The following is a 10,886-nucleotide window of genomic DNA, read 5'->3' on the forward strand; positions in this document are numbered from 1 at the left end:
CCATTATGGCAACATGAACAGCGAGGATTTTGTTACCATATATCCTCAAGCCAAATAAAGTGTTCACTCATCCTTCATTATCTAGGGGCTGCATTAAAAAAAAAAAAAAAAGAAAAGAAAAAAGCTATTTAGATATTTCAGAATGTTAAATCTTATGGAGAGAAACAACACACAGGAGTATGTTTCATCTTTTCATTTGAAGAAACACTTTGATAGCCACAAACAAGTGTGCACTGCACATGTATAGACCATCTCAATAAAACCCGCAAGTATAAAGGATATTTTGAATTATTTTCTCATTAATGGCTAAATTGTTTTCTGTTACCTTTCTGAAGAAGGGCTCCTTCTAAGTCTAGTCTTATTTGGGAATCTACAGTCCTTGAAAATCTTAATGTTGGAGAACAAATGGTGAATCTGCCTAGAGCCACAGCCGAAGCTTATCAGCTGCTTGGTTTTCAGAACTGCAATATTAGCCGGTTTTCAGTCTTGACGATACTTTAAACCATCTTAATAACGCATAATATTCTATCATACGAAAGCCTATAGAAAAGGTCTACTGCTAGAAAGAAAGAGAAATCTATGCGGCCAAAGACACCGACACTCACAAAGGAAATGTTTTCAAAATATCTGTAATAATTAAAAAAATCCAAGCAAATGATGTTTGAAAATTCCTATGGAACAGTGATAAAGATTATTTTGGCTAAGTACAAATTAAGGTAGATGCAGGAAGATCACCGTAATAGCATTAGGCACTGAGATTCACTTGGTCAAGGTGCAACTGAAGTTGTACCCAGGCAGACAACAAATGTAATGAAATGTTTAAATCAAGCCCTTCCTCCCCCCCTTCAGATTGGTCCTGCTGTCTCTGTCCCAGACTTCTAATTTAGCCTTACTTTCATATTCCCATTAGGCTCTGCAGTGCTGGTCTCGTTCCTAGGATGGAGCAGCTTCGAACAAGAAATACGGGTATATCCTGCAACAAGCATCTATACCAGGTCTTTTCCAAAGGTTTTGCTAAGCTTGATTTTATTATTTTTCAAAGAAACATTTAGCCTGTAAGAGAAATCTCCAGACAGATTTAGGATTATTTTAATTTTCCTCTGTAATCCCTACAGTTTTGACATATTGCCGGTGTTTTGGACATTTTGACTGTCTACTTGTTCTGTAACATTGACTGCCAGTCAGTATCCACCCAGTGCTTCAGATTAAGTTGTTGCCTTCTGCTCTAATGTTCTGATAGAGACTTGGATACAAAAGAGTGAGCCGGAGAGAGCTCCTTGGGGTGAAATTAGCCCAGAAAAGGAATTGTGTGTCTGTATAGATATTTGCATGGTATCAAAATGTATGGAATTTAATAAATTGCTTCTGCAGAAGTCTTAGGGGAAGAAAAAAATACTAATAAAAAAATCCCTCTACAGAATGATCGAGAGGTACACACACAGAAATGCTTTCAAAACACAAGCATTTAATTCTTTTAAATGTTAAGTGAGATGTAAATATGTACGTTAGCAACAAAGTGCTCAAAAGCATACTGAAAACATATTCCATACACAGTTAGCAATAGAAGTCTGTACAAAAGTAATAAAGTTACACATTATAAAAAATACTCCGTAACTATAATTTAAAAGAGGGAAAAAAGACAAGGGAATTGATTTCTCAGTTCATATAATTTATTGCAGTTAGCACACAGTTTAAAAATTCACCAACACACCAATAGTACAAAACTAAACAGCATTATAAGTTATTCCCCCCTCAGGAAAATAAAACATACTATGATTGTCAAAGCTAGATGTCAGTCTAAGTTTTAGAACAAAAGAAGAATGTGAAACTAAGGAAAGGAAAAAAGCAATCACTCACGAGGACCACAAAAAAATCCAAGAGAAAGTCCATTTTCCTCAGACACTGATTGTCTTCTCTAACTTAAGAAAAGAATGTAGTTTTAAAACCTAGAAACTATTCAAGTAACTAAAGATAACGCTCCAAGGCCATTTTCACAGCTTTTTTTTTTTTTGTTTTAAATGCCATTACAGCCAAATTAACACACATTTGACCAAATATTTCCAAAACAGTCCAGCAATACACAATGGAGTTTTCCATTCAGTATCTTAAGCACAAAAATAGGCTATGTTTACAGTAGTTAAGGCGATCAAATTTTAAACAAAAGCAGAGTTTAAAAAAAAAAAAAAAAGGGGAAAAAAAAAAAAAAAAGGAAAAAAAAAACCAGCAAACGTTTCCATGCTACTCCCATAGACCTTATTTGTAAGTGCAAGACAGGAAAACAAACACTGTGCAAAATGCTTTTGACCTGCGTGTTGGTCATTAAAACCACACGTCAGGCTGCAGTCTCTGCTGCTTGGATACACACAGTCCTTCCCCTGCCCTCCCCCGGCCCCCCTGTCACTCAGACCTTCCCAGGCCTTTCAGCCTGGGGCCTTTATTTTTTTTTTTTTCCTCTTTTTTTTTTTTTTTCAGTCCACAGCCTCTTTTCAACCAGGGCGAGGCGGGGAAGAAGGACCTATTGTGGTGGAGTGGTGCAGCAGGAATCCTACCAATGCTCATCTGGGGAAATGGACGCACCTCAGTTGGTGCTGGCGTGGGGTCTGTGCAATTAGAAGGGGTCTGGGGTTAGTAAATGCACACCGCACATGCAAATCTCGAAGCCTGGTTGTAAACATTGTTTGTTGTTTTTTTTTTTGTGGTTTTTTTTTTTTTTCTTTTTATTATTTTATTTTCTCCTTGTTAACGTAGCTAAATTGGCGACTCGTAGCTTAAGTTCTTCTCAACTTAAAGTCAGTGGGAAAGTAAATTTAAATTAGATAAAATAAAAACAGTGCATTTCTCTTCTTCATAACACCGGCATTTTCAACGGTGTCGGGTTTTTTTTTTTTTTTTTCCTCCTAAGGAAATTAAATAATTTTCAACTCACTCGTTAAAGTTATACAATGCAAACAAAGACAAAAATATACTGAAACTCATGCATTTCTGTAGCGTTAATATTTACTTTTCAAGACTCAACTAAGAGCATCAACACAACCTGCCAAGTTCTTTGATACCTCCCCCCGGCCCATGTAATCAATTACAGTATACAATAACAGTAATTCACATTTTTTAAACACACAGTTCATCACTGCTGAAGCTGTAATATCCTTTTTCATCCCAAGCAAACCTTCACGTAAGACAGAGTCCCAGTGATCCCAGTGTACTCTCAGGGTTTTTGTTTTATGTTTTTGTGTTGGTTTTTTTGTTTTTTATTTTTCCAGTGGGAACTGTCAGAAATCCAGAAGTTGCCATAATAAGTTTTAAGTCAACTGCTTGTTTAAAAATAGATAATCCAGCATTTCAGAAATTTTCCATTTGGGTCTAAAAGCATTCAGGTTTCCAACAGCTAGAAAGGACTCATGCAATTATAGAAATGTAAAGGAACTGACAAAAATTGGGAGAAGATTTCTACATTCAGATTTTAACAGGAAAAAGATTGAGAGCTTAAAAGAATGCAGTGTTTTGGGGAGAATAAAGCCACATCCAAATTTTTTTGAATTGGAGATTCCTTAGAAGTAAAGTATCCGCTGGCTTCTATTCCGAAAAGGGGGAAAAATACACTCTGTAATTTGTTACTTTGTCGGATTACCTCTACAGTTCATTTTTATCGGAGTGTTAAATTAGTGAAATATTCATGCTGCCTTAAAGTGCAAAAAACAAGCTAATAGCCAAACTTTCAGTTCAAGGAAACAAGATTGCTTTTAGACTGTACCACAACTATATAGATTTATATATATATTATTTATATATATAAAAATTTTATTTCCAAAGTTCTTGTGAGCTATCTTCTAAGGTCCAGTCTCTGACAGTAGGTAAGCTCAGTGCTTCGCTTTTGACAGACAATGAGTTCACCAACTCACAGTGAAACTTCCGAATGTGTCTGTATAGGTCTCCGGACTGCGTGAACCTGCGTTCACACCACTTACAAGCATGAGGCTTCTCCCGTGTGTGAACCACTGCGTGGCGGCTCAGGTTGTGGGAGTACTGGAAGCTCTTCCCACACTGGGTGCAAGTGTAGGGCTTTTCACCTGAATGAGTCCTCTCATGACGTTTCAAGGTGTACATGCAAGAAAAAGTCTTACCACACAACGAGCAGGTCGGGACATTGACATCGGTAGCAGGCTTGCTGCGGATCCCGTCCTGCTCTCGAAAGTGCGTGCTTAAATGGATCTGCAGGATGTGGGGGCTAGGAAAGACCTTGTTGCAGAGAGGACACATAAAAATTTGGCCAGCGGGGCTAAGTATGTTTGACACGTAAGGGAGCAAGCTGCTGTCCATGTTTCCTTCCACCTGGACTCTCTCGTTCTCTGGAGTTATCATTTCATCATCGCTTGCCTTGTCCTCTCTATCTAGCTCCCTCAAGACCGAATCTTCCCTCATCGGAGCCAGGTGGGCCGGCTCATACTGTACCCTGTTATTAGTGCTCACACTTTCTTTCACAGTGCTATGTTCCATATCATAGTCATTAGTGCCAACATCACTCTCATCACAGGAAGCCTCTTTCTCCACCTTCACCTGAACCAGGCTGCTTCTAAGCATGTCCTGCGAAGAGAAATAAGAACTGTTCAAATTTTCAACTCCTGAAAGGCTGGACTTGACAGACAGGTCCAGCACGCAGTCAACATCTGCTGAATCCCTCACGGAGGTGACAGACCTCTGGGACAAAGACTCTGTTGAGCTGCAGGGGCTGGCTACTGTTTTTCCAGCTGCTGCTGCGTGCGTCTCTGCCTCTCCGCCAGTCTGGGGAATGCCTGCTGAGTCTGAGGGCAATCTCATCCACATGTTCCCAGGCTCAGCCGCCAAGTCCCTTTTGCTAGGCAGGATGTTCAATTTTTCATCTTCTCCATCGTCTTCATCGCTGGGCAAGTCTCCTGGCATGTGGCTGCTGCCGTCGGAGAGGCTCTCCACTTTGTCTGAACAACTTGAAGCATCTTCCTCCTTTTTTGTACTGTCTGCCTCTGTGGTTGCTTTCTCTTTCAGCTTCTTTTTGCAGACTTTGACAATGTCATACATGTGGAGATAACTGGCAGCTGCTAGCACGTCTTCAATGGGCAAGTCTTTGAACTGGAGCTTTCCTTCGTACATGAATTCAAGCAGGAGAGCGAAAGCTGGGGCTGTAACAATGTCGCTGTTCAGATGAACAATGTCCCTTTTGTCCAGCTGGTCCTTGTAAAAGAGGTGGAAATACATGCTGCATGAAGCCAGCACAGCTCTGTGCGCTCGGAACTGGGCATCTCCTACCAGAACAGTGCAATCACAAAGAAAACCCTGATGTCTCTGCTCACTCAGACACTGTAGCAAATGTCTGCTGTGGTCAGGAAACTCCATACTGTCTTCATAACCTATAAGCAACGAGATTTTAAAAAATTAAATGTAGGTCAGAATCACAGAACTTATGAATCCAAGTTATTCCACTCTAAAACCCTCGTATTTATACTGCCAGAATTCCGGTACTGACCCCACGCAAAGATTATTTAACATGCATGTACAATGGCAACTCCTTTCCCAATCAACGGCTGAAGTTATGATTTCCTTTCAGTGGTAAACAAGCCATTCTAGTAAGCGCACAGGTACATCTGTAATTTCTTTTAAAAGTATCACTGCTGTTCGTAAAACCTGTTCAAGCTATTTTTTTTTTTTTTTAGGGAACTTCCTCCAGATTGTGTCCCTAGGAGAGCAGCAGACCCCACACCCCCCCAAAAAAAATAAAAAAAAATTTAACACTAAGTTTGAGAGATCACAGAGTGGGAAGGAAAAAAAAAAATCAGATCATCAAGCCTCTTTTTAAAGTCAAATTGCAGTAAGAGCAGAGTTTTGCGCATAAAGAAATGCTAATATACATAAATCTGAAGGTCTAATATTTACAAAACAGCAAAATCAATATTTTTAGAAATTTAGTTCACATGGTTTTCTTCTTTTAGCAAGCAGAGTTTCAGGTTTTAAACTGTATATTAAAACACAAACATTTTTCCCAACATGCGGAATTTACAAAAGAAAACCAAAATGCCAACAAGCACCGCTTCCCCTATGCAGGACAGAAATTTCCCTCCCCTCCCACACCAGCCAGAGTTTGCAGTACCAAACTTAAAAAAAAAAAAAAATGTCATTCAATGTGAGCGTGTGTGCATGTGTGCATATTTAAAATCAGTATCCCGAGTGCTGTTCTTACCCAAGTATTTTTCTATTCACCTTCCTTGATGATAAAGAAAAAATAAACTTCAAAGAAGTAGAGAAGTCAAAACTCAAATAGGAAGTAGAATTGCTTAAAAACCTGTCTTAATCTATTCTTCTGTGATAAATAGCAACGCTCTCCCAAACCATCTCAGCAGATTGTGGCTCTCTAAGCTGGCAGATATTATTGAAAAATCCTCATCCCTCACAAACCAAGATGTACTAAAACTTACAACAGAACCCTTACTATTTTCTGTAAAATACCATTGCTAGAGTAAAGCACGAAGATTTACAATACAATCACTTTAAGTGCCCCACAGCCAACATCAATCCTAATCCTTAAGAGGGCTAAAAATAAAGATTGGAGGGCAGCTCACAAGGTAGCTGTGATCAAATTAGGAGGCTGAAAGGACAGAGAGGGACGAAGAAGGAAGCTTATAAACATCTGATCCAGCTGACTGTGGCCATATGGCAGCTGCTGCCCAGATAAAGAGATTAAGAATAGAGGAGTGCGATTACAGCTGTCTGGCCAATTCAGGCAGCTCAAATCTACAAGTTCTAAATTAGTCGCAAATACAAAAACTCCTTCAAATAATTATTGTTATGCTGAAATAAAAGATTTCAAATGCTACATGCGAGAAAGAAAAAAGGAAACCAGTCAAGCCATTCTCCCGGGTACAAAAGTTTTTAAACACATAACTGATCTCTGTCTTTCAGAAGCACTACAGCTGTATGCTACTACGGTTCTGAGCTGCTGGATATTTAACTGTGAAGTTTAATGAAAGACTTCCCCACAAACACACTTTAGCCAGAACGGTCCTTTTTTAAAAAAGCACACTTTTGTCCATTTCACTAAAACCCCTGTAAAGTCATTTAAAAGATGCAATACAAGAACATAAAGCAGAAGTCTCTTTAGGCTTGCCACTAAATCCATTGCAGTTTTGTTCTCAGAAACGAAGAATGAGCTAGCTCTCTCCTTCCTCCAAACCAAGACAGTCTCACAATATGCATTAAAGTTAGTATTAACAACGTGCCCAAGAACTGATACTCTGTAACTGTAGCCCAAGCCTTTTGAGTAAGTCCACTTATCTATTTAATACTCAATTTCATATATTACCTCTAAACTTGGTTAGAAAAGTAATGTGATTTTTTTTCTGAAATTCAATAAACAACACACCAAAACAGAAATATGCTGTATCTAATCTATTGCTACTCCTACCTTTAGTACACATAAACCTGATTAAGTCCTTTCCTCTGAGTCTTGCTGGCTCCAGGTCTGTTAGATCGGTGGAAAAAAAGCAGACTAGGAGAGACAGATGCAAAGTGGAGATGATGTTAGAGAGGAATGAGATACCTTCTCCACACACAGATCTGCACACACTAACTCCCTGTCTGTGTGTTAGAATAAAAGGCTGAGGGATGGCAGGCTGTCAGCTGCTCTGACATCATGTTCAGATGGAAATGCTACCTCCAGCTGTGCTCCTTTTAATGCCATATGCTACTCCTCTACACTCCTGCCACCAGCTTTTTCTTAGGAGAACTTTTCTCTTCTGTTAGTATAAACAAAATACTTCAAAGTCTCTTTTTTTTTTCCAAACTTTCTAACAGAGAGGAGAGGAAAAAAAAAAAAAAAAAAAGAAAAAAAGAAAATCCTAAACATATGGGGCTCTACTGTATTTGCAGCATAGCAACACTTCTGCCTTAAGTTGGAGGACCGCTTTATACGCTGACAGCGTGCCCCAGCCACGGGGTTACCCGAGAAACCCACACCAACTCGCTTTTACTGAGCCCAGAGGTTCAGTTCAAAGAAATGAACCGAACTCCTCGGCTCAGCTCGCAGCTCCCCGCTCCGCCGTCGCTCCTTTCAGCTTCAACGTTTAGACGGCGTTAAGGGATCCCGAGCCCCCAAACTCCAGCCCGTTTACACAGCCAAGCAGTTCACCCGGCCGGGCCACTGTGGCAAGCGTCCAGTTTTGCTCCCGAACCGCTTTGCCCGTCGTTTATCCACGGTGACGGTGACAACTCACGCTCCCACCGAGCCGGGAGCTTCACCTGCCCGCTGCCCCCGGGCCGGCCGCGCAGCGACGTCCCAGCGGGGCCACGTCCCCCAACTTCTGCCCGGGGCTGCTGACCCCTCGCACCGACACCCCCCACCGGGGCTGTCCCTTTCCCCCCGCTCCTGGTCCCACCGGGGCTGCCCCCCTTGCCCCCCCGTTGCACTGACACCCCCGCTCTCACCGGTGCCGCCCCCTGCCCCCCGGTCCCACCGGGGCTGCTCCCTCCCTCCCTTGCACCGACACTCCCGGTGCCGCCCCTCCTTCCCTTTGCACGAACACCCCCACGTCCCACCGGGGCGGCTCCTTCCTCCCCTCGGCCACACACTCCCCGGTCCTGCCGGGACTGCTCCCTCGCCCCCAACCCCCCTCCCCGCCCGGTCCCACCGGGGCTGCCCCCTTAATAACCCCTTTGCACCGACACCCCCAGTCCCGCCGGGGCTGCTCCTTCCCCTCTTTGCACTGACATCCCCGGTCCCACCGGGACTGCCCCCTTACCCCCCACTTTGCACCGACGCCCCCAGTGCCGCCTCCCCCCGCCGCGGTGCCGGGCGCCCCGCGGTGCCGGGAGCAGCTGCCCGGCGCGCAGGAAAAGCCACCCCCGGGGGCACGGCGGCAACAAAAGAAAAGTACCCGTGAGCGGCGCCGGGGCGGCCCGGGGAAGGCTCTGCCCCCGCCCCCCCGTTCCCCGGCCGGACCCGCCGCCAACTCCGCCCGCCCTGCGGCGCCGGACTCGGTCCCAGCCCCGGTGTGTTGGGGGGGAAAGGGGGGGGATGGGGGGCAGCGGGACTCACACTCCGCGGCGGCCCGAAGTCCCCGCGCTCCCGCCGCCGCCCGCCGGCTCCTCGTCGCTCCCTCGGCCGCTCCGGGATCGCTCCTCTCGCTCCCCCCCCCCCCCCCCCCCCCCGGGCTCCCCCCCCCTTTGCCGAGGAGCGAGCGGGGCAGAGCGGGCCCCGCGCTCAGCCGCTCCCCATGGCACCGACGGCCGGAGACGGCGCGGAGCCCGGAGCGGGGCTGCCGGGCGCGGGGGCGGGGCGGGGGCGGGGGGGGGGGGGGGGGCGCCGGGCGGGAGCGCGCGCGGCGGCGGCGGCGGCGGCACAGCCGGGCCCGGGCTGCGGCAGACAGATGTTCGCCCCCCCTCCCCGCTCTCCCCACTTCGGACTCCGCTCCCTGACTGACAGCCCGACCCGCCCGCGCCGCCGCCGCGGCCAACCGGAGAGGCGCTCGGGCGGTGAGTGACAGGCCGAGCGGGGCGCCGAGAGAAGGAGGGAGGAGCGGGAAGGCCGGCGGCGCAGCCAATGGCGGCGCGGCGGGGAGGCGGGGGAGTGACCCGTCGGGGAGCCCGGGCGGAAGGGGGCGGGGCCACCGGGGGCGGGGCCAGCGCGGAGGGGGCGTGATCAACTCAGAGAAGGACATGTGTTTGCTGCGGAGTGGGCGTGACCAGCGCACAGATGGGCGTGGCCAGAGCGGAGTGGGGCGTGGCTTTGCTGCCGAGGTCGCGGGGGCAGCGCGGAGGGGGCGTGGCTTTGGTCCCAGGGCGCGGTGCATGGCGGGAGCAGGAGTTCGCGCTTGGCCCCGTCGCGGCGCGCCTCGAGCGTTCCCCCGCGCTCCCCTCTGGCCGCGCAGACGGGGCCGTCTGGGCCGGGACGTGTGTGTGAGCGGGGCTGGGCTGGGGAGGCCTCGGCAGGCCCCGGGGCTGGCCCGGCCCCCGCGTCCGCCCTCAGGAAACCAGGCGGCCTCGTTGTCCTTCGAAGTGCAAGGAGTTTGATCTGCGGTCGCTGCACGCCAGCTGGGCCTTACTGGACCACCTCGGGGCTGTCCGGGGTGGAGAGCAGTGGAAATTACTGAAATAATGGAAATTAGTGACACTCTGCAGTCATCAGGAGCCAAGAACATTATTAGCGCTGAGATTGCTGTGTTATCATCTCAAGATCCAAGACCCATCACCTGCCCCTGTTAAGAAGAACAAGACCCGGGACCCACCACCTGCCCCTCCTGAGAAGAACAAGACCCAGGAGGCACCACCAGCCCCTGCTAAGAAGAACAAGACTAGGGGCTCATCACCTGCCCCTGCTAAGAACAAGTGATTGACTGAGATAGGGGAACTTCTTGCAAATTTACTGAAGGATGCGTATCAAAGAGAAACACAAGTTGCTTATGCCTTTTAACTTTGCAAAAGTTGATGACAGAAACATCTGGATTAGCAGATAAGCCACAAGGATGCTTCTGGAAGCTGCTGCTGTGTGACCTACAAACATAGTTGCTTTGCTGTGCAGCATTTGTGGTTGGAAATACGCATTAGTAGGTACTTGGATGGTTCATATCATACCCTTATATAAAACATCTAAAGAACAATCCCTGGAGTTTCCCCAGGTTGGCTGGGGTACCTCATGCACGGGAATAAATATTTACATTTGCAATTCCGTAGTTTGCGTCCTAGCCTCTCTGCTGGGTTGGCACAGGCCAGTTGTGAATTTGTAACACTAGTGCAGTAGGAATACGCTTTGGCTCCTCTCTTTTAGTGGATTGCTCTGCCCTGGGCTAGAGTTTCCACCTCTAGTGTTGTGTTTCTGTTCTCAGCAGTTCAGCATTGTTTGGGATGTGCACGTGCCCAGGCCTGTG

General features: G+C 46.7%; 1 protein-coding gene across 3 annotated transcripts; it reads right to left on the reverse strand.

Moving 5' to 3' along the window:
- Positions 1-3,211: 3,211 nt before the first annotated feature.
- Positions 3,212-9,175, reverse strand: ZBTB18 (zinc finger and BTB domain containing 18). 3 transcript variants are annotated; one of them, XM_054063586.1, is made up of 3 exons: positions 9,059-9,175; positions 7,430-7,513; positions 3,212-5,381 (listed from the first exon to the last, which is right to left on the reverse strand). In XM_054063586.1, exons 2-3 carry the CDS (start codon positions 7,440-7,442, stop codon positions 3,799-3,801), a joined length of 1,596 nt encoding a protein of 531 aa, XP_053919561.1. In that variant the 5' UTR covers positions 7,443-7,513; positions 9,059-9,175; the 3' UTR covers positions 3,212-3,798. The 3 variants fall into 3 exon arrangements, with proteins under 3 accessions (XP_053919561.1, XP_053919562.1, XP_053919563.1); XM_054063587.1 differs by lacking the exon at positions 7,430-7,513 and having other exon boundaries at positions 9,059-9,173; XM_054063588.1 differs by lacking the exons at positions 7,430-7,513; positions 9,059-9,175 and adding an exon at positions 6,209-7,423.
- Between the last annotated feature and the right edge of the window lie 1,711 nt (positions 9,176-10,886).

This window comes from Cuculus canorus, chromosome 3 (genome assembly GCF_017976375.1).
Source record: "Cuculus canorus isolate bCucCan1 chromosome 3, bCucCan1.pri, whole genome shotgun sequence".
Lineage (NCBI taxonomy): Eukaryota > Metazoa > Chordata > Aves > Cuculiformes > Cuculidae > Cuculus > Cuculus canorus.